The sequence below is a fragment of the Carassius auratus genome, chromosome 16, assembly GCF_003368295.1.
Source record: "Carassius auratus strain Wakin chromosome 16, ASM336829v1, whole genome shotgun sequence".
NCBI classification, from domain to species: domain Eukaryota; kingdom Metazoa; phylum Chordata; class Actinopteri; order Cypriniformes; family Cyprinidae; genus Carassius; species Carassius auratus.
In genome coordinates, this window is record NC_039258.1 from 26,579,678 (window position 1) to 26,603,661 (window position 23,984).

Sequence of the window (23,984 nt, forward strand, 5' to 3'; positions counted from 1 at the left end):
GTTTTTAAAACGAATCCCAAGCCGTTAAATGTTCACGTCAATACTGTTAATGTTGATTAGTATATTGCCCGCCCACTTTTGGGGTCTTTTCGCGTTGAACTGCAAAATTAATTTTTTGCCACTAGATGGCCGCTGTACACAAAACAGCACTGCGCTCACAAACGCTGCTTTATCACGCATTACAGGCATAAAGAAAGTAAAAATAAGACCAATCGGACCATCACCGCAGATTAGTTTGGAAAAAAATAATCGTGGAGCGACTCCTTTTGGAGTAAATGCATATCATAAGATAATGAAAGAGTGCATGCATGTCAACTTTTTGTTGGGGTCTCCCAAAACCAAAATATGAACATTTCATTACTACCCATAATTAGACTACTCACTTTAACAGGAGTAACTTAACTAGAACAAAGTGCCATGTACATAGTAAAACTACTTTAAACAAATGGTGCAAACACTAATTTTACACTGCTAAAATAACTGGAAGTGGCTGACACCATTAAAATAAGTTGAGTTAGCGCCATTCTCCCGGTCGCGCGCTGCCGCGTGAACAGTGATGCAGGCTACAACTGGTTAGAGGGATGCACAAACGCTAAAGGTAACCAACTTCATGCGTTTTTTTGACCGAGTTTCATTTTCTAAATCGAGACGGACTGATCAGTCTACTGGTGTTTTGCAAAATTTGCAGCTTAAGCGGTTTTGGTGTTAATTCACATTGTTTCTAGATGATTATGTAGAGTGATCAGATGCATTTTAAATAATTGCTAAAAGCTTATCTCGCCAAAAAAAAAAAAAAACTGTTCACAAAAAAACAAAACAGATTTCACTGTTTTTGTGATCCTGACACAAAATGACCAGCTAACATGAATTAATAATCATATTAATAATAATTAATAATCAATAATCATATCAACAGCTAGGGTTGGCACCTTCAGCAAGGCAAAATAAGGGACACCCATTCACAGCCATTTCCTGAAGGAGTGGGCATATAGTAAATCTTACCGGTGGGTATATGGGTGGTTGGACTTGTTTGTCCAAGGAGCTGTTTGAGGAGGATTTTCCCATACTGCACTGGGAGGATATAGCTGCAAGTGCCTCAGGGAGGTCATCTTCATCACTATGGTTACTATAGGACACATAAAATATATCAAGAGAGGCCATACTGTTAAATCTAAAAGGCCCCAGGAATTAAACACTGTCGTCCTACTGACTCACAAGCTAAACTGTCTGACGAGGCGTTTGCGCCGATCCACTCTGGGCTTCTCTATGTTCAGACTGCTCGAGCCTGAATCCTGTGAGGAGCTGGGATACCTGGGATAGGAATCTGAAGTCAGTGAATATAATAACACATGGAGACAAAGATGCTTGAAAACCATTTGAAAACCAGCTGTTCTCACCTGTCAGTTTGGTCTCCACTTGAAGAGTTCCCCTTTGAGGTTCCACTATCACTTTGGGTGGTGCGCTACAGTAGGAGAGAGCAGAGCACAAGCTATGCATCATCTCACCATTACTGCCACATGCCCTCATTCTGTAATCTGAATATTTGTGCTTTATAAACGGTTATAATTATCCTGTGTATAGTTGTACAGTATTTGAATTTTTTTTCCAAAATCCAGCCAAAAAGAGAGGTGGCTTTAGTTTATGTAGTTCCTAGCTGGTCTTTAATTTCTATACCCTTAAAAATAAAGGTTCTCTGTTGGCATCTATGTTTCTATGAAGAAACTTTAACTTCTTTGGAACCTCTCCACTGCACAAAATGTTCTTTCCAGAGCATGAAAATCCTTTAGACTAATAAAATGTTCTTCACACTAAAAAATGGTTTGGTAAACTGTTCACGAAAAGGTTGTTTGAAAAAAAAAAAAAAGGTTCTTCTATGACATCACTGCAAAAAAATCCTATTGGAACCATTATTTTGGTTATTCCTGAGGTCAACGAAGTAGATCTTGGTCAACCTCAGGATTCTTGGATTTGGTAAAGGAGACCTAATCAAGCTGGTTAACGGGTTAGTTCACTCAAAAATGAAAATTAAGCCTTAAATTACTCACCCTGATGACTTCCCTAGTTGTATATGACGTTCTTCTTTCAGACTAATCCAGTTGGAGTTACTTTAAAAATTGTGTTTGATCTCTCAGGCTGCTTTTTTAGCTGTTTCCCCTGGAACTGCTTCCGTCTTACAACTGTGAGCGCAAGCTAGAAGTGATTATTACATTTTGAATTAGTGTTGTAAAAATATCAATATTTCTGTAAGTATCGGTACTAAAATATCTGAACGGTACCAATACTAATTTCTCTTAAGTATCGATACAACGATACTAGCCGAGCTCTCACGTTCACTTCTCTCCACAGTGTACAGGCTGTAGGGTCCACGAGTGGCTGCAGCTTTCTCTCATGTTGGGGGAGTTTTGTGCAGTTGGGGCGCTGCTCGAGTCGAAACAAATACACACTGAAAAAAACCTGTAAAATCCAAGCTGAAACTTTCTGAGAATGTTCAACATCTGTATTTATTTTATTGTTTTAGACTTGTTTTGTTTTCTTTAGGATATTAAGTAGATGTAATTGTTTTGTTCAGATCAAAATGTTATGACATTGTCACAATTGTAAACTTACACTGTGAAGCTTTAAAGCAGGGTCTAAAAATATATATGGTCTTTTTATAAAATACCTTTCATACATATACGTTTAACTAAAGAACCCTGCAAGCACTTGAATTTTTCCCCCTTTAATCATACTACACAAAAAGTGTTTCAATAAAGTTGAATGTAAACAGGTCTAATTATTGCACATGCAGATCCCAGTGTGTTCTGGTTAAATTGTTTTATTTATTGCTTAGGTTTGCATATGGTGGTGTGTTCTTAATGACATCTTTCCGAAAATATATCCTATTCCTAAAATAACACATATCCCAACATATTGCCTTGCTTACAGTATCGCAGTGTATCGCAACATATCGTGTTGCACCCCCTTGTATTGTGATACATATCGTATTGCCAGATTTTTGCCGATACACAGCCCCACCACTGAGTGGCATCAAACAGCTTGAAAGATCAAAGACAGTATTTTTAAATAACTCCGACTGGATTCGTATGAAAGAATAAAGTCATATACACCTAGGTTGACTTCAGGGTGAGTGGAAAAGATGTTGCTACTTCCATTTCATCGCAACTTTAAATCTGGAATGACCTGTTTTTTCAGTCACTTTAGATGCAGATATATAAATAAGTTAACTTTGCATCAGCTTTAATGAATAGAGTGCCATGTTCATGCAGTTTTTCAGTGTGAGCAGTTACTTTTGAAATGTTGCTTTTGAGCTGTTCCTGTAAAACCGCAGGGGAGGAAGGAAGACTTTTCTCGGAAAGTGGTTTTTCTTCTGCCTGTAGTGACAAAGGGAATCGAATTCTTATTCATATGGAATAAACGAGCCATAAAAATATTTTCTGTTTGTTCCAGGTGGCTGTAATCTCCATTACTGACCATGTCTATATTGATGTGGAGGGCCGGCCAGGCTGCAGGTTCTGCTTCTAGCTGGTTCTGTAGAGCTCGATCCAACTCAACCGGGAGCCCAGGAGACACGACCCAAGCTTCTGATGTAAACAAACATACTTCATCAGCATACTTATTCTGAATTTTACATGGTAGTTTCACTCCTCAAATGTGATTGGCAGAGCGGTATTCCCGGAGTGCAGTCCAATAGATCTTAGTGAGGGTACCAGCATGTTTAATTTTTGACAGGAATGAAAACAAGGCTGTGAGGGATGGAAGTACCTGTAGCCTACTTCCCAAGTGTTCAATTGTTTACCAACATGGAGTTGTTTAGCTCATTATAAAGTTATTGTAAATTGTAACTTTAGAACAAGACGTGTTATCTTGGATCTTTATAAAGTGCATTGCATGCCATTATAAAGACATTAAAGAGTCATTCACACCAAGATTACTATTTACCTAGCCTTTTCACCAAATGACTACAGGACCATTGACTCCCTCTGCCAATGCATTGATGAAATTAACAGTTGGACGTCCCAGAATTTTCTTCAGTTAAACATGGAAAAAACTGGAGTCAATGCATTTGGAAACAAAGATGAAGTTCTCAAGGTGAATGCATACCTTGACTCTAGGTGTCTAACAACTATAAATCAAGTCAGCAGACTTGGTGTGATTATGGAGACAGACCTTAGTTTCAGTAGTCATGTCAAAGCATCAAACTAAACCAGCATACCATCATCTAAAAAACATTGCAAGAATTAGATTTTGTTTTCAGTCAAGACTTGGAGAAACTTGTTCATGCCTTTATCACCAGCAGGGTGGACTATTGTAATGGTCTCCTCACCGGCCATCTTAAGAAGACTGCCAGGATTCTGACTAGAACCTGAAAATCTGAGCATATCACACCAGTCCTCAGGTCCTTACACTGGCTTCCAGTTACATTTAGGATTGATTTTAAAATGTACTTTTACTCATTTATAAATCACTCAATGGCCTAAGACCTAAATACATAGCAGATATGCTCACTGAATATAAACCTAACAGACCGCTCAGATCATTAGGATAGAGTCAATAAAAAATACTAAGGATTCACACAAAACAAAGTGAGTCCGCTTTAAGTTATTATTCCGCCCGCAGTTGGAATCAGCTTCCAGAAGAGATCAGATGTGCTAAAACATTAGTCACATTTAAATGCAGACCCAAAACTCATCTGTTTAGCTGTGCATTTATTGAACGAGCACTGTGCAATGTCCGAACTGATATCATTATCTTTTATGTATAATCATTTTCTATTCTTAATGGTATTAAATTCATTTTAAACCTTTTAAACTAATTTTAAATCATTTTCAAATTCAAAGTTTTAAAATTCCTTATTTTATTTTTGTGATTTTTTTTTCTTTTATGTAAAGCACTTTGAATTACCATTGTGTATGAAATGTGCTATATAAATAAACTTGCCAGAATTTTTTTTAAGGCATTTTTTTTTTTTTTTTACTTTATTACTACAGGAAAGTGTAAAAGTGACAAAAAACGAAGTGGGAGAGAGAGGGGGGCAGAATTGGGAAAAGTCCTCAAGGTGGGAACTCAGGACACCCGTAGCACAACTATATGTCAGCTGCCAACAATGCTTTTAGCGCCACAAGAATTTTTAGTGATACAGGTGGCAACAAGTGAGAGAGTCATTAAATCATTTACTTAACCGACTTGACTGGTTCAAACACACAAATCACTAGCGCAAGTTGTTCAGAGATGTGTGCAACAATGAATTCTGCATTGGTGGAGAAAATATAAACAAAATATCTTACAATATACATGTCTTTAAAATGTAAGAAAATTAATATAATCTCTTATTTTGCAAAAGCTGCACCCATATTAAATCAAGTAGCTATAGTCAGACTCTGGACTCACTAGGTTTAACTGTTGTGAGGCACAATGCTTCCTGTTTTTCGTATCCATGGCGATGGTAGCAGTGATGGATCTTTCCAGAAAGAGGAGCTTCGTTCTCTTCCACACTAAACCTCCGGGTGTCTGCACTGCTCAAAGGGAAACTATAAAACAATGCACAGCAATGACAAAGTGTACAATGGTACATATGACAGCTCCACATTATTTTTGGGCTGTATGACGTAAAGATTCAGAAAACAAAAGAGGCTCTCAAGTTCATTCATACATGTCGACACACCCACCCACACACACGCAACAGAATGGCATATGTCATCTTTATTGATCCTATACATTCACAACACAGTTAGCACCAGCATAAGACCAATGCAAACCTGAACTGGTACTTATATATATTGAAGTATTTTTAAGTTGCACGTTATGAATAACCACGGTAAAATTACATGCAGAAACATGCACACACAGCTTTCCAATTTAATAACAGAGTGCTGATGAAAGTAATTTCAGTGGCTGGACCAAAAACAACAACTGTTTATGCAAATGGTGTTATTAAACAGAAAATGGAACAGTGCAAATGTTAATACAAAAATGAGAAGCAAATGTCAAGGGTTTACATAATCAAAATTGAGTCGATTAGTGTAAACAACACATTTATTAAGGCAGGTCTCATTGCAGCAGTCCGTAATCATTAAAAGCCCCGTCCCTTGCAGATTGAACAGATTTCAATGGCCAAACACAAAGGTTTCTCACTTAACACTTCAGCAAATATACGTAATGATTATTAGCACATATAGAACTGCTGTACTTTCAGGGTGAATTTAAATTAAGGAAAGCAGGGTTTGTAAACAGTGAAGTGCTTGGCATGATATTATACAAGTAAACTTTAGACATACTATGCACAAATCTACGAACTAAAATGATAAAATATGCTATAATCTAGAACAACGGCGCTCAATCTGCCTTTTGGAAGGTGCTTGCACACTTGTCCATAATTCTTAACAGCTTGGAGAGATGTGTTAAGACTAGCATTGGAACTAAACTGAGCAACCTTGCTATAGAATATAAAACCACAACAGCAGCAGTTACATATCCATTCTTGACATCGTCTTTCAGATAATTTTCTAGTTCTAAATTTGATCGTAAATCATGTAAAACTCTAAAAGCTATAAACATCGTCAGATTGTCAGAGTCAGACGTCAAGGTCTGCATATGCTGAATATGTTTGTCATTTCAGGATGCATTCAGTCTGTTGCGACATTTCACATGATGGATGATCACAAGCAATGGATGAGCCTCCTGCAGGTGTGATGATGCAGATGGATGACACACTGTGACTGGATGCGAGCGTTCAGCGGTCTCTTGTACTAAGGTGAGTGGCTCATCCAAACACTCTTTCACAGGCTCACAGCGCAGTCATAAGTTTGTCTCTGTGCATGATCGACACACTCCTGCCACTGCGCTCAACCAAACTGGTCTCACCAAACCCACCACTGCTCGCAGGGGGTCTTTCCACATTAGAGGGTCTAAATCAGACACACATGCACATGCAGGTGAAACACAGATGAGATCGGCCTACATTTTGTGATATTTTTAACAGAAACTGGAAGATTGGCATAGGTTTTATCTTTCAGTTTCGGTAGATAAAAAAAAAAAGTATACCTGTGTGGTGGCGGAACGGGTCCCAGTTCCATAGGCTGTACGTATAGGGGACTAGACAGATGTGATCTTTGCCAGGGATCCTGTGTAGCTGGAATGTTGTGCTTATACTGGAGGGAAGCAGAAAAATATGATTCATGTGAGTGAAGTCTCTTGCTAGTTACTTCAGGATTAAGAATTTTTTCAGCTAAATATCAGAAAAAATACATCTCATTATGCTTTGCTCATAAGAATTTTATTATTATTTTTTTTGTCAGAATGTTATTTGGAGATTGAAATGAGTCATAAGACTCAGGTTTTCTATGGGACTATGATGATGAGAAAAAAATGTGATGGGAGGATAAAATTTATTTAAAGTATTTTGAGAACAATTTCCTACAAAACTTTAGCTTTCTCTTGAAAAAACCTCAATATTTCCCTCAGAAACTTTGCATTTGATTGCAAATTTTTGTGATTATTATTATTATTTATTTGTTAAAAACTATAATGCAAAGCGTGTTAATGCAAAGTTTCTTGGGGGAAGTCGATACCAGAAGCACCAAAATATATAACTTTTTCTTTCATCTCCTTTTAGTTTTAAATTTTTTTGCCTTTTGAAGGGGCCAAAAACATCTCAAAAAAATATTTCACAATAGATTAAGAAAACTTTGACTTACAATCAACATTTACTACTGTTACACCGTCTAAAAAATAAAACAATCAATTTCCAACCTGTCTTTTAAAAAAACTTAAACCATAAAAATATATATTAAATATTAATAATAAAAAAAGTATTCAATTAATATTTAGGCAGCCTTTAAACAATGTAATTTTTTTTTGCATTTTTGGATCCCAGTCAAAAGAAAAAGCTACTAAATCCTCACATGTATTTCTTCCTCAAATAATCATATAAAAGTATGAAGTATATTTAAAGAGTACCGGTGATAAGCTTGGCTCGGGGCTGGTCTGTGCACTACAGAATGGAAAGAGAATCTTTCATTACTCAGTCACAACCAGTACAATAGAATCATTTTTCATTACACAAGCACAACAAAAATAATGAAATAAGCATAAAAAAACATGTTTTTATATCTGAATGCTCATAATTGTGTTTGTGTGGCTTTACCTTAAATGTGGATGTTTTGCTGGAGTTATGGCTGTGGAAGACAAAAGCAATTATATAAATATGACATATGTGACATTGCACTTATGTTAAAGCAGCATTTAAAGGCTTTAGAGTGGCAGACACAGAGATTAAGCATGTCAGAAATGCATTAAGTTGATTATTGAAAGGAAATATTGCATATGGCACACAGACATACTCTTGACCATAGACTGGGCTCGTGATGGATATCTTTTACTTGGTCTTCTCTCAAAAGTGCTTGCTCTCCTGACTTTACCACTACGTGTGGCCTGATATTCAGTCCTTCCACTGTAAAAACAAACAACATGACACTTAAAAAAGGCGACAGTGTAAATATGTTGCCAGAATAGGTGTACGGATATGTACCTGAATCTGAACCGTGAGCCGAGGCGTGTGAAGTCACTGCGGCTTCTGTTGTTGTGGGTTGGCTGTCTGAGCCGGAAGAAGGCATGACTCTCGACTGCACACTTCCATAAGTGCTTACACTCCCAAGAACTAGAAAGCTGAAACACAAATGTGTGCTCCTGCTCTCGGCCCTGCACCCACAAACATACAGGCGCCTTAGTTTTAAAGCACTTCAAAATGTAGATATAGCACAGGATTTTTACAAATTATTAAGTAATTGTTTAATGTTTTACTATTAGATTTTAATACTAAAATTATTTGAAATTAATTATGAATGAATGGTTTAAAGGGTTAATTCATACCAAAAATAAAAATTAGCCTATGATTTACTCATCCTCAAGATGTCCTGGGTGTATATTACTTTCTTCTTTCAGAAGAATCCAATCGGAGTTATACAAAAAAAGTGTCCTGGATCTTCCGAGCTTTATAATGGCAGTGGGCAGGTGTTTTTGCTCAATAGTCCAAAAAACTGGATCCATCTATAATAAAAAGTGCCTCACACAGCTCTGGTGGGTGAATAAAGGCCTCCTGTGGCAAACTGATGCATTTGTAAGAAAACTACCCATATTTAAAAATCAAAAACGAAATCCTCCAAATATATTTCTTTACAAATCCTCATTTTGTACTTCTAATTCATGACCGGTGTTTTGTTTTGCTCTCTCCTCTATGCTTCCACGTTCATCACTTTTCACCGGCGCATGCGGTACGCATACGTCCGTTATCATCCGCTCAGAACAACTTGCACTTATGACAGTTAGCACAAGCTAGAGAAAACTGTTTTTAATGTGGATATTTTTCTTACAAAAATGCATCGATTCACTACAGGAGGCCTTTATTCACCCCCAGAGCTGTTTGACGCACTTTTTTATTATGGATGGAGTTTTATTGGACTTCTTTTGGACTGTTGAACAAAAACACCCACCTACTGCCATTATAAAGCTTAGAAAATGCCAGGACAATTTTTATTACAACTCTGATTGGATTTTTTTTTTTAAACATAGTCATACACTTAGGATGCCTTGAGCATGAGTAGATGTCATTTTTGGGGGAACTAACCCTTTAAAAATAATGTGTGAAAATCCAAGTAAAATATGAAGTCAGCATGAACAAAGCCATATTTCAGCAAAATACTCAATTGTTTCTCCCACATTAATATGTATTAAGCAAAATTAAAATATATTTACAAGTATGACATCACAGCAATAGTGATTATTTTAACAGCTTATCAACCAAAACTTAAAGCCCCTGGTATACAGGAATGTCTACAATGTTAGCACAGATAAGCCAGTGCAATTTTGTGTATGTTAAACTTACCTTCTCATCATCCTCCACAACTGCTAATGTCAGTCGGTTCTTCCTGAAGTCAAGACGGGTTATTTTAGGCCTGAATGGAAACATTTACGTAAAGTATGTTGAGATGGAAAGTATCAGCCATGACTGAAAAGTCAAAGGTCAGCCACTGGTCAGAACAACTAGAGTGTATATGTGAATCTCACCAAAAGAAGAGACCAATTTTACTGGATCCCTCAAAAACAAGGATTCCGGTTGGTGTGAGTCCCAGAGCATATTCTCCTCCATCCCGTCCCTGCATGTCAGCATAGAGCATTTTACACAGCAGTCCCACAAGTACATTACACACATTTAACTGAACAGGTACAATACACTACTGTTCAAAGGTTTGGGGTGAGTATGATTATTATAATAATTTTTTTAATGTTTTTGACAATGCTTTTATTCTTATTTATTGTAGAAGACCGCTTAATACTGGGTGGAAGTCATGATAGAATAGTAGAATTTATTGGAAATAAACTGTCACTTTTGACCAATTTAATCCATCCATTTATTAATTTCTTAATTTTTTTCTTTCCCAAAACATTTACTGTAAATGGTAATGTCCCTCCTGATATCACAGGTACTTTTAATTGTATCTTTTATCAACATTTCAACCACTTATTACATAAACATAACCAAACCAACCAACAGACAATGCCCATCTTTTACAATTTTAATAGAAAAGACAGAAAGAAGAGAATATTACTTAAACATAAATAAAATCCTGTGGAGTCCAAACTTGAGGTAAAGCTTCAGTTCACATACAAGTTACACATTAGATCGTGATAAAAATACGATCATGGTTTTGTGCAGCTTGTCAGTGAACAATGGCTCGGTGTAGTTAATGCTGCTCCATGTGAAAGCATGCACGTGATTGAGATTTACCGCTGATTACAGAACCAGCTTTACTGACAAGATATGTATTAAATATTGCATGCAATTTATTGTGCAGCCCTACTGTCTACAGTCAAAGAGCTCTCAGGTTTCATCAAAAATATCTTAATTTGTGTCCTGAAAATGAATGATGGTCTTACAGGTTTGGAACAACATGAGGACGAGTAATTAATGACAGAATTTTCTCTTTACTTAACTTTAATTACCTTCAGATAACAGATTTTGTAGAGGGCAAGGTAACTGTTAAGCCTCTAAATCAAGCCAAATAGATTTAGGTCCTCTTTGAGCCATTCGGCTATGAATCAGAGCTGACAGGCCAACTGGTGTTTTCTGACATTTGGCTCATTGCAGTCCCCCAAAGAACCGGAGAGTTGCAGTTTTGAAAATTTTGTCTTGGCTTTCCGCTTATTCCATATAAATGAGCTAAACCATTCTGTAATTCTTTTATTTGGCAATAAGATAGATATCATCTGTAGTGGATAAAGAAGCCAGGGCATTATATTCATCTTAACAGTAATCCTCCCAAGCAAGGAAAGAGGGAGATCTGACCATCTAATTAAATCGTCACACAAATGCAGCTTATAAGTAGGTATAATGCTGATGTAAAATGATGTAATGCAGGTATTACATGGTCTCATAGTCTCATGGTGTTTAATTCTCCTATTGTGGTACAACGGGTACAACTGGGTGCAAGATAAAAAATAAAAATGAAACCAAGAATTTAAATACACTCTTAGAACTGCAATCCTTGAAATTCAAGTACTGGAAGGACGTAAATTAACTACAGGGAGTGATCTCACCTTCACAAAGTGCATGTCTACTCCATACATCTCCAGCCACTTGCACTTATTCAGGAAATTCAGCTCAGCTTGAGAAGGACTCATTCCCCTGTAGAGAGACGTACCGGTGAACATTCAAATTCATGAGCAGTAATGAACATCATAACTCATCATTCAAATCTGTCCAGTGCCCTGTCATTTCATAGCCTGACTACAGCAACTCCCTCTTGTACAGCCTGACAGCATTTACTGTATGTCCCATCAAGCGCATCCAAAGTCTTGCTGCACTTGTTATTAACCTCCGGAAATCCTCTCACATCATACCTCTGCTCGGTGCTCAAATCGTTACATTGGCTGACAGAATGTGCAAGAATTCAATTCAAGCCTTTATTTTCTTCTTGCGCTGAATATATTCAACCCCCAGGTCTATAAAGTTATAAAATTTCTAATTTCATTTCCAAGATCAACAAACAATCCAGACCCATTTAACAAATGCAACAGCTCATCTGTAGGGAATGATCTGCAGCTAAGCACGTACTTGTACAGTAGCACGCTGACTTTGATGATTCCTCTTAAAACAGGGTCAAATGCAGAGCTGAGGATTTAATTAAAACCACAGGGAGACCGAGTTTTCAGTTCAAGTTAAATGCATGTAAACAGTTCAAGTGTGATTATCACTAGCAAATGAAAGTGTCCAAATCTAATTGAAACTAAATCGGACACTTCAGTCATTCTAAGGACTTCGTTCAAAAAACACACAAGCACAGTATTACACAGTGTTGTAATCTGAGGTGCAATGTGACAAAGCATCAAGCAATACATCTCTGTTAATCTTACTTTTTATCCTAACAAGATTGTTAAATTACATGTGGTTGGTCGCTTGCTCATTGATTAAATGCTTTTATATCAGATTTACTATCAGCTTGTGCCAGAGCAAACCCTCATTTGGCATTAAAAACTACCATCAGGATTCACTAAAGACACACAGTGGGAAATTAGCACCGAAAAGGCTTGGACAGTTATTTTTGCGACTCACCCTATTGAACATGCATTTGTAGGCGTTTCACTTTCGATTGTTAAATTTATGGGAGGAAAGTATTTAAATGAATCATGTAACAAGATTTACTAATATTTGCGCTCGTCTATTCACTGGTATTTGCGGCATTATTTAATGCAAAAAAGAAATCAGGCAGTAATTTGCGCTGCTCTTGGTAGATTGTGTTGGTCATTAAGGATGTTCTTTAATACACACCTTGTCAGTAAATCACCCACAGAATTTTCCCCTCCCATCTGAGCTTTTATGGAATTGCACTGTAATGCTAATTTGCCCTGTTTAGTAAATCTGGTCCCAAATCTGTTCTGATTGGCTATGATTATTCAAGATGCATAGTATTTCAACTTGTATCTCAGGACATACAGTACTGTTAGTTGCCAAACTGTACACTAGTACACATACACAAAAAAATGCAGGTTCTTTACTGGCATCAATGCTTTTAACATCAGAGGAAAGCCCCATTTTGAAATTTTTATTTTTAAGATTGGGAATAAGAAATACCTGCACTCAGCCCATTTGCGGTAGATGTCTGCCTCCATTATCTCCGTCTGTTTGGGTGAAAAGCGAAACTCTGATACCAAAGCTATAGAGTGTTCTAATGGATCACAATCCCCAAGTTCACCTATTAACACGTGAAATAGAATACAAATGGAAATTAAAAGGCAAAAATCTGCTGTAAATATGCAAATACATGGAAAAAAAAAAAGTCCAAACTGCCCATAAAACACATAGAACTCACTTTGTAAGCAATAAGCCCCGAGCTCCACAGCCACATCATATGGACATTTTAACCTGCTCAGGGAAGAAGGCAAGGACTTAATGATCCTTAAAACAGCAAGTAAATGTGTTTGTCACTTACTGAAGGCAACTTTCAAAGCATTCAACAACGTAGTTATCAAACACTTTTGTAAAATGTGAGATGACGAGACCCCGTGTTTATGTAAGAAAGTGTGTGCCCCCTGTGTGGGAAAGTGTGTCGGAGCGTATCTTTGCTCTTAAATTAGAAGCTGTGTGTTGGTTCTCATCTGAGTTTCTTTTATTAAAAAGGAGCAGAGCAGCACCCAGGAGACCAGACCCAGATTATACACAATGAAACAAGCACTTTTATTGGACCCCGGTAGAAACCCTGCCTTACTGTGTGTGCACGTATCAGAGGGAGGGTCAGAGGTGTGACACAGGGCAAAAAGGAGGATATGAAAGGCTCTCTCTCTTTTTCCACTACGTGTGCATGTTTGTATATGTCTGGCTGTGAGATAAGGGTAATTTCTTACTTGCCGGACAGTATGTCTTGTCTAAGCTGCAGTACGAAGAGATACCTTCAAAAAATGGTTACATAAACATAAATGTCATATCATAGGTCAAATAATTTAGCATACATACAGTGCCTTGCAAAAGTATTCCCACCCCTTAATGTTTTGTCTTATGTTGCTGCTTTACGTTAAACTACTTTTTTTATTTTTTTCCACGTCAAGCTACACTCCACACACCATAATGACAAAGCAAAAACAGAATTGGCACCAATTCAAAAAGATATTAAAAATAAAAAATCTGAAAGTACATTGAATAAGTATTCATACCCTTAACTCAGTACTTAGTTGAAGCAGCTTTACAGCTTTAATTTTTTTTTGTGTTTGATGTGACAAGCTTTGCTCATTAGCATTTGGGGGCCGATGCACATTTTCAGGTTTCTCCAAACATATCTGATTGGGTTCAAGCCCAGGCTCTGGTCGGGCCACTCAAGGACTTTCACAGAGTTGTCTATAAGCCACTCTTGCTGTGTGCTTAGGGTCACTGTCCTGTTGGAAGGTGAACCTTCTTCTCAGTCTGAGCTTCTGAATGCCCTGGACTGTGTTTTCATTAAGGCTATTTCTATATTCTGCTGCACTGAGCTTTCCTTCTGCTCTGACGAGTCCCTCAGTCCCTGTTGCTGAAAAACAGCCCCACAGCATGAGACCAGCTACCAGCACACTTTACTTTTGGGAGGCTGCTCTGCAGGAGATGAACAGTGCCTGGTTTCCTTCAAATATGATGCTTGAGGTTGAGGTTCATCTGACCAGAAAATCTTGTTTCTCCCAGTCTGAGAGTTCTCTAGGTGCTTTCTGCAAATTACCTTCATTGAGGAGCATAAAGCATTATTAAAGCATTACTGAAACACTATCTTTCCAAACCTCCTCCTGCCCAAACTAACTCAGCTCTCTATGCCCACCTCCGTCTCCGAGATCTGTCAGTCGATCTCATACGATCAGCACTGGAGCTCCTCAACGCTGTGTTCTCTCTCCACTGCTCTTCTCCCTCTACACAGATGACTGCACATCTAAAGACCGACGACACTACACTCATCGGCCTCATTCAAGACTTACAGGCAGGAGGTTAAAGAGCTGGCTGTCTGGTGCAGTCTTAACAACCTGGAGCTCAACACTCCCAAAACTGTGGAGATGACCGTGGACATAAGGAGAAACCCCCCTGCTCTCCCCCCACTCACCATCATGAACAGCACTGTAACGACAATGGAGTCATTCAGGTGGAACAAACACTATTTATACACTTATAGACTCATTTATCTAACACACATACTAAGTCTCAATTTTCACATAATATACCTGTACATAAGCCTTTTCAAATCACACCCATTCAACTGAATTTGCCACAGGTTAAGTCAAATTGTAGTAACATCTACAAGCAATATGAATGCTCCGGAGCTAAATTTCAACAAACCCAGGTAAAGGGTATGAATACTTATGCAATGGAATCATTTAAGTTTTATTATTTTTTACAAATTAGCAAAAATGTTAAAAAACTGTTTTTTCCTTTGCTATTATGATGTATGGAGTGTAGACTGATGTGTGTGTTTTTTTTTATTTTTTACATTTAAAGCATTTTAACATAAGGCAGCAACATAACAAAATGTAAAAACAAAATGCAGGGGTGTGAAAACTTTCACTAGGCACCGTGTAGGATGAACTAATAAAATCTGGCCAATATATATATAAACAGAATATAATAAATAAATATACCCATACATTTTTTAATTAATTTAGGAACCACAACATTATAATATACAATAAGACAATTTTGAGATTTGCTAAGTTTATAGTATTGTTAAATTAAAGTGTTTTTAAAGATGAACTTTGAGTAAGCATTTGATGATGCTGATATATCATGCATCTCTAATACATTTAGAGAATAATTCACCCCCAAAAAACAAAAGTACTCACACTCAAGAGTATGTCAGTCCTCTGAAGCTATATGATATTTTAACTTTACGTCACTTCAGAAGACAGTATAGTGCATTAACCATATGGACGACATTTATTATATTTTAATAGCACCTTTTTGTCATTTTGGAGCTTTATAGCTGCAGTTTTCATCAACTTGTGGAGACCACGATATTGTTTAAAAACATGCAAACATCATCTGTTTCTCACATAGAAAAGTAGGTCAGATTTAAACAAAATGGTACTGATTAATGATGACAATTTAATTTTGGGGTGAATTAATCCTTACAAAAATCTTAGTTTGATTAAAGCGCTTTACAAGACAGTTAGAAATATATGACTACTACTGCTGTTTACCTGGTGAACTCTTTGTGGAGGTTATTGGGCTCTGAAGAATAGAATTTAACCCTGAAAAACAATCTGTATTGAGGTCCATCTACAACAAAGAGATTTCACAAGTAAGATTATGTGTACACCGGAATAAAACAGACACCCAATGTCAGTGACTATGAAATTAGTACATAAACTTTAAATGAAAAAGGACAAGAAGCTCTCCTTGAAGGTTATGAAAGATTGTTGTCATAGAGACAAGTCAGCTAATGTTGATTCAGTGTGACTCAACGGCTTTTAAAAGTGTTATAAAGCATACACCATTCTGAAGGGTAGCACTGCAATTACACTATAATATAGAAAAGCCACCAGAGAGACTGAATCAATGGTCTTATTTTACTCCTTTTTGAATTGCACACAAGTTGCATAGTCTGAAATATTTTAAATCACTGCCGAAATCAAATTATATTGATGCTATTTCAATCTCCCACTTCTTCCATCTAACAACTGTGTGGGGTATGTCTTGAACAGCATATATTGGGATTAGCTCCAGTCACACCCATAGTATTCACTCATAGACGCTTGTCACTTGCCACTAGTCACTAAGGCAACAGTAGATCATGAGCCCAAGGTCATCAGCCATCTGTGACCAGCCGACTAAAAAACTCCACAATAACTACTTGTATTAGGGTGTGTGTGTGTGTGTGTGTGTGTGTGATAGACTACTCACGTCTAATCTGCTTTTTTATGGGCTTAGCTGCATCCAACCATTGCTGAAACATAAGGAAATGTGAAGAACAAGAGAGCAGAAAACAGCAAGGGAGGATTGGGGGAGACAGTGGGAGGGAAGGAGAGGAAACAAGACAAAGATTTTGTTATTAGGAGTTATTATCGGAGTGCTGATAAAAAATCCTTTTGTTCTGATAGATTTTGAGTGGCTGTTTCACATTAACACTCTCCATTGCTCATTTCTGGTCTAAGAGCTGCAGTTTATAGAAAAACAGGTCACTACCCCACACACACACACACACACACACGTATACGAACGCTCATTAAGTAACACTCACCGCAACCTGCTCTGGGTCCATGAACTGCAGGCCGAAGTAATCAGCTTCCACCAGATCCAAATGATACATAATCTGATCAAACAGATCCTGTCCCTTGGAGTGTTTCTGAAACACACACACACACACATTTAAAAGTACAGATCAATCACGGCATGTGGCAAGTTTGGCACTAGACAGTGATTTTGTGACAGTTTAAGGGGACACCTGTGGAGCACGTCGTCGGCAGGAAGTTGCTCCAGTGCGCCTGCAGGGCTTGATGGCCTTGATTAGGCAGAGTGATACACATGCTACATTGATTTTCATATGCACTCACTACAGCTGAGGGATATAGCTTAAAATATCTCAGAATTATTTCTATTTTAGTCTTTTGATGTTTTTCTTTCAATCAGAAGAAACATCTTTATGTTTAATCAGGTTACATACAATGAAAATATAGACAAGAATAAACAGATAAAATCAATACAATTTACAAATTGTTCCATTTAAATGAGATGTATATACACAAATATATACACACACATGTATATATACAGAGTTTTGAAAAGGGTTTTGACCCTTCCTGTTTTTTCTTTTTTTTGTGTGCATATTTTTCACACTTGAATGTTTAAGATAAAAGTAAGTTTAATTACACAAAGATAACCCAAATAAACACAAAATGCGGTTTTGAAATAATGATTTCATTTATTAAGGGAAAAAAAGCTGTCCATAACTGAAAAAGTTTGCCCCCCCCCAAAATCTAATAACTTGTTGTGGCACCCTTGGCAGCAACAACTGCAATCAAGTGTTTGCGATAACTAGCAATGAGTCTCTCACATCGTTATGGAAGAATTTTGGCCAATTTTCTTAGCAGAATTGTTTTAGACACATTGGATGTTTTGAGCATGAATGGACTTTTTAAGGTCATGCCACAGCATCTCAATTGGATTTATGTCCGCACTTTGACTTGGCCACTCCAAAACCTTAATTTTGTTTTTCTTGAGCCATTCAGAGATGAACTTGCTGGTGTGTTTAGGATCATTGTCCTGCTTCATAACCCAAGTGTGCTAGAGCTTGAGGTCACAAACTGATGGCAGGACATTCTCCTTCTGGATTTTCTGATCGAGTGAAGAATTCATGGTTCCATCAATTACGGCAAGTCATCCAGGTCCTGAAGCTACAAAGCAGCCCCAGACCATCACACTACCACCACCACGTTTGACTGTTGGTTTGATGTTCTTTTTATTAAATGCAGTGAAAAGTGTTGGTTTTACATCAGATGTAATGTTTCTAAAAAAAAATTGAATTTCTTTAGATCGCAGCATGTTGTGTTGCTCTTTAAGCATGCTTCACTTTGTCAGACAGGTTGTATTTAAGTGATTTCTTGATTCAACAGGTCTGGCAGTAATCAGGCCTAAGTTTGGCAAGTGAAATTAAACTCTAAATAATGTGGTTAATCACAGTTCTTTCTTGATTTAACAGGAGGTGGCAATTCATTTTTCACGTAGGGCCAGAGATGCGCTCTCGAGTTGGTGTCTCGGAGTTGGTGACTTGCATTTTTATAGACTTCAGACTTGACTCAGACTCGACTTGAAAATAATCCAGACATACTCTCTGCTTGAGGGAAAGGACTCATGGACTTTTATCCTTAAATACTTATATAACTGATATTCAGAAGGAGGACGGCATCCACACCCCAGCATCCATGTAGGGCGCAAGCCATAACACAGCACTATTTTAAGGGTACTTTCACACTTGGTTCACTTGCCTGGTCCGAACCCAAGTTCGGTTGTTCCCCCTCCCCCTGCCCCCCCAATATTTGAGTCATCAAGCCAGCAGCTGTTTACCCCGTTGCTTGGTAACGACAGGGCAAGAGAAGGCGGCAAATGCATAACATTACTCTCTGCACTTTTATGTATTACTTTTTTGAACTGTTCATTTTGTTTCTAAAGCTTAGGTACATAATGGTACTTGCATCTGTCTTACGAATGTACTGAAAATGCTCTAAAGAATGTTGAAGGCGAACATAAATGAGATGTACAGCTCTCTGCTTGCAGCGCGTGAGTCACGCTCATCAGGAAAGTGAGTGAAACACACATTTTCATCAAATGATTTGTCATTAAAAGCCGTTCACATCCACGATTTGGTACGATTGCATTCACCGTACCAGAGTTCACATGAAGCGTACCCCAGACCACCGTTTTTAAGTGGAGTCGGGTACGGTTCGCGGGTGCACATCCGAGTACGGAAGACAGCGTTCACATCATCCAAACGAACCGAACTCTAACATCAATCGAACCCGGGTGCGGACCAAAAGTGCTAGTGTGAAAGCACCCTAAGTGAACAGCGCGTCAAAACAGCAGAGCGGATCACATAACAAGTGATCAGTGTCATTTATGGTAAATATCTTTCAGCGCTATATCCTCTATTATTTTTATCAAAAGCCAAACTCGCTTTATTCAAGCCTTTCCAGTTCTGTGCGCCTTCTCTCTCTCTGCCAAGTTTAGACCTGCAGATGACGCGGTTATTTTAAAGGGATAGTTCACGCAAAAATGAAAATTATGTCATTAATAACTCACCTTCATGTCGTTACAAACCAGTAAGACCTCCGTTAATCTTCGGAACACAGTTTAAGATATTTTAGATTTAGTCAGAGAGCTCTCAGTCCCTCCATTGAAAATGTACGGTATACTGTCCATGTCCAGAAAGGTAATAAAAACATCATCAAAGTAGTCCATGTGACATCAGAGGGTCAGTTAGAATTTGTTGAAGCATCGAAAATACATTTTTGTCCAAAAATAGCAAAAACGCCGACTTTATTCAGCATTGTCTTCTCTTCCGTGTCTGTTGTGAGACAGTTCTCGAGTCAAGAACCGGTTGCATCGGTTTTCGGATCACCAGTAGTGATGGGAAGTTTGTTTCTTTTCCGCGAACAAGTCAATTATTCGTTCATTATCTGGCTTGGCTCTGTGTTCATCTTTAGCTCTCTCTTCACAGCGGTTCAGTCAGTGTACTTTTTGAGTACATTAATTACTCAAGGATATTGGTTCGTTTTAACTCAGAGAGAGTGCCAGCCACATTAAAAATTTTACAGCTTTAACTAAAACCTAGTCTTATTGAAAAGCCATTTGATGGATAATAACAATCCCAGAGCACCTTCAAAGGCCAAAGAGAGATCAAAAGTCTGTATTTTCTATTTCATGCAGGGTCTACATGAGGGGGACCACAAAAGAACACACAAAGAAATAACTCCATAAACTATTTTGGAGATAATCGCAGCTGTGTGATGGTCCATTTATTTTCAAGGCCGACATTCCACTGAGATCAAAAATGCTAAGGGCATGCAAAGAATTTGGAATTTAGCTATTGATTGGTTCCATTTTATGGAGCTTGACTGATTTCTTTTGTTGGTTTGGAGAATATTGTGAGGCGAAGGACTGAGCACATGATCAGAATAGGCCATGGAAATGGCAAGAACTCCTTGTTAAGATGAGCATGAGGATGATGGACGATGAGTATTCCCTGAGTGGAAATCAGCCAATCACAGTGCACTGTAAACTGAATTAGCATCTCTACAGACTAAAAGAAATAAGTCAATTAAATGCAACATTATTTTAGAGTTCCCCAAAGACAATGTTAAATAAGCTGCTAATATAAGTGGCTTCCAATTTTCTAAGCCATTTTCTCATTTGTACTACCATTCATAATTTGGGGGACAGTAAGATTTTTTTTTTTCAAAGAAATTAATATTCATTTTAACAAAGCATGTTATAAATTTATCACAAGCGAGAGTAAAGACATTTCTATTGTTACAAAAGCTTTCCATTTCAAATAACTGTTCGAACTCTATTCCTCAAAGAAATGTCACAATTTCCACAAAAATATTAAGCAGCAAGACTGTTTACAACAGAGATAATATTAAGAAATGTTTCTTCAGCACCAGCTCGGCATGGAATGATTTCTGAAGAGTCATGCGACAATGAAGGCTGGAATAACGGTTGCTGAAAATGCTTCTTTGCCATTACAGGAATAACTTACATTTTGAAACATCAAATAAAAAAAACACTAATATAACAATATAACTCTTTTACTGTGTTTTTGCCAGCTTTAGAGAGCAATAAGAGACTTCTTTCAAAAACAGTAAATCCAACCTATATTAGTTTAATAACTTTGAGACTTTTTCCCGAAGAAGTGTGTTAAATTCAGCTTGGTTTGAGTTTATTTTGTCATGAAGTGACAATTGTTGCTAAAGAGTCTTAAAACTTCATCGGAGCCACAGTATGAGCTTGATACTATATGCTGTGAAATTAATTAAAAAAAATAAAATAAAAAAAATAATATATATATATATATATATATATATATATATATATATATATATATATATATATATATATATATATAATGTAAAAAGAAGTCCAGCTGCTTTGCCTGAACATACCGAATAGTACAATACAATGATACAATGACTTGAAGGATTTATAGACAATGTACTTCTTTCTTTCAATTGAAAGCACTAGTCTGAAAGCACTAGTCTATTGTGCTAACATTTGGTCTTGATAAAGACTTCACATTTTGACATTTATAAGAGTACCACAAGGCACCCAGACTTAAAGTCCCCGTGAAACGGAAGTTGCAAACGACTTTTCTCAAGTGTTGTGACGTATTTCCGAGAGAAACGGAATAATAAATGATGAAAATAGTGGGCGTGGCTTATTTTCCAACTAGCACCTGATTGGATCTAGATAAGTAGGTGTATTCAATTGCATGAGATATGGTTCATTTCAACTCACCGTCGTCATACTTTGTGAGGTACCAACGGTGTACACTAACGGGACAGCGTTATCTGTTAATGACAGATATTTCACAAACCCCATTTCATTTTCTGTCCAATTTTTGAAGCATTCGCACGTGAAGTGCTTCGAGCACATCCGTGACCACTCTGTTATCCCTCCTTCCTCGAAATGTAAAAAAAAAAAAAAAACGAGCCATCTGGACCGTAACGAGGGAATTTTAGGGAAAGGGAAAAGTGTTCCGTGAGTTCCACAACCAAAAATGCACCTCCTCGCCATCTCTTCTTTCACGCACTGTCAATGCTCGCAAACACACAGGCAGCCTGTCTACTGTCAGTTGGAGGGACGTGGTTACGGATAAAGCAGACACCCAATTCCTCAAGCCTACGTCATCAGTGAAGGTCCTCCAATGCAGAGGGGAGGGGGCATTTTCAGATTTTGATTAAAGATTATGAAGCCAAAATTTTTTTATGTGTGGATTGACTCGCATGGATGAATTGTTCAGAACAAAACGATCAATTTAGGCAAACAAAGTAAATATAGTAAATTTTGATTTCATGTGGACTTGAAGTTATACTGGTTATCAGGTTTCATGGTTGGAACTCAACCATGACATTGACATTGGCAATCATCAAATTAAAGGAATGCATCATTTGTTACAGGGCTACACGATTTTGACAAAAATCATAATTGTGCATTATTCCCTTGAAATTGTAATTGTGATTATTAATTACGATTATCACAATTGACATTGAATTATGTGTATACCATTGTTTGATGCAACTGCATGCCTTATTTTTATTTTAAAAAATATCAAGCTGAAAACACTAACTGAAATACTTTTTGTGCTTTTCTAATAGGATTAAGCCTCAAATGTCACCTATACATTATAAAAATTATAAAAAAAATATTAAAAAAAGGAATGAAACTATGAATGGTATTATAAATGTTATATTAAAACTAAAATGAAAATAATGGGGAAAACCCTTAAGATAACATGTAGAAGGAAAACAATGCATTTTAAGGATGCAGAATAACATAAGTTGATTTTGAACGATTAAGTAATTGTGACATCCATACATGTAATTGTAATCGCAATTAGAAATTTAATTTAATTGTGCAGCCCTAATTTGTTATGCTGAAGTTCTGACAAACAAGTCTTTTTATAAATTCTTAGACATGTTCAGACTTCTACGGCATAACATTGCCTGACTATGACAGCCATGTTTATAAATCAACAATCAATATAAAACAATAATATTGTCTTGTGCGCCACAAGCTTCAGGTGTTTACAGGTCTTGTATTGAAAGAAGGAAATATTCATCTTTAAATATAATTGTGTAATTTTTCTAGTCCTCTAAATTGATTGGCCCAGAGGCGTTCCAAGAGTGCCGATATTCTGACACATTTTTCTATAATTTTCATTAGTTTATGTTCAGGCATTCTAGACCAGAGTGGTGTGGAAGCAGATTTTACCTGAAGAAAAGGTTTTTGACGGTAGGAGCATCCGTGTTTTCTTTCACTTCATGATCGCTCGAAGTGGGTTTTCGTTCAGCAATAAGGAAATAAAAAACCGTGGAGTGAGCTAAAGCGGAGTGATTACAGAACACTTTGATTGGGGGCGGCAAAGCCAGAATTGTATTTTGAGCAAGTAAACAAACGCAGAGTCGAGAACTTTTACGATAGTCTGGTGGCATTGTTTAGATTACATTCATACTATATAGAATTTACATTTTTAACTGTCACAAAGTATTTAAATTTAAGAAAAGTACCTACATAGAGTGTATGTGATTTTAGATGCAGCCATTGTTTTTGGTTTAGAACTCACTATCCTATCCTTGTCTTCTCTTCCGTGTCTGTTGTGAGACAGTTCAAAACAAACCAGTTTGTCATATCCGGTTCGTGAACGAATCATTCGATGTAACCGGATCTTTTTGAACCAGTTCACCAAATCGAAATGAATCGTTTTAAATGGTTT

At 37.2% G+C, this 23,984-nt stretch overlaps 1 protein-coding gene across 1 annotated transcript in view; it reads right to left on the reverse strand.

Moving 5' to 3' along the window:
- Window positions 1-23,984, reverse strand: part of epb41l4b (erythrocyte membrane protein band 4.1 like 4B) — a 29,480-nt gene that overhangs the window by 3,237 nt on the left and 2,259 nt on the right. The window contains exons 2-21 of the mRNA XM_026284909.1: window positions 17,238-17,342; window positions 16,901-16,943; window positions 16,198-16,276; window positions 13,897-13,941; window positions 13,365-13,417; window positions 13,127-13,247; window positions 11,593-11,680; window positions 10,063-10,151; window positions 9,881-9,950; window positions 8,528-8,697; window positions 8,340-8,449; window positions 8,144-8,174; window positions 7,957-7,990; window positions 7,042-7,148; window positions 5,389-5,528; window positions 3,472-3,581; window positions 3,288-3,371; window positions 1,398-1,462; window positions 1,216-1,311; window positions 1,003-1,126 (exon numbers count right to left, since the gene is read on the reverse strand). Of these exons, the coding sequence (XP_026140694.1) occupies window positions 1,003-1,126; window positions 1,216-1,311; window positions 1,398-1,462; window positions 3,288-3,371; window positions 3,472-3,581; window positions 5,389-5,528; window positions 7,042-7,148; window positions 7,957-7,990; window positions 8,144-8,174; window positions 8,340-8,449; window positions 8,528-8,697; window positions 9,881-9,950; window positions 10,063-10,151; window positions 11,593-11,680; window positions 13,127-13,247; window positions 13,365-13,417; window positions 13,897-13,941; window positions 16,198-16,276; window positions 16,901-16,943; window positions 17,238-17,342 (1,764 nt within the window). The remainder of the gene's footprint in view (window positions 1-1,002; window positions 1,127-1,215; window positions 1,312-1,397; window positions 1,463-3,287; window positions 3,372-3,471; window positions 3,582-5,388; window positions 5,529-7,041; window positions 7,149-7,956; window positions 7,991-8,143; window positions 8,175-8,339; window positions 8,450-8,527; window positions 8,698-9,880; window positions 9,951-10,062; window positions 10,152-11,592; window positions 11,681-13,126; window positions 13,248-13,364; window positions 13,418-13,896; window positions 13,942-16,197; window positions 16,277-16,900; window positions 16,944-17,237; window positions 17,343-23,984) is intronic.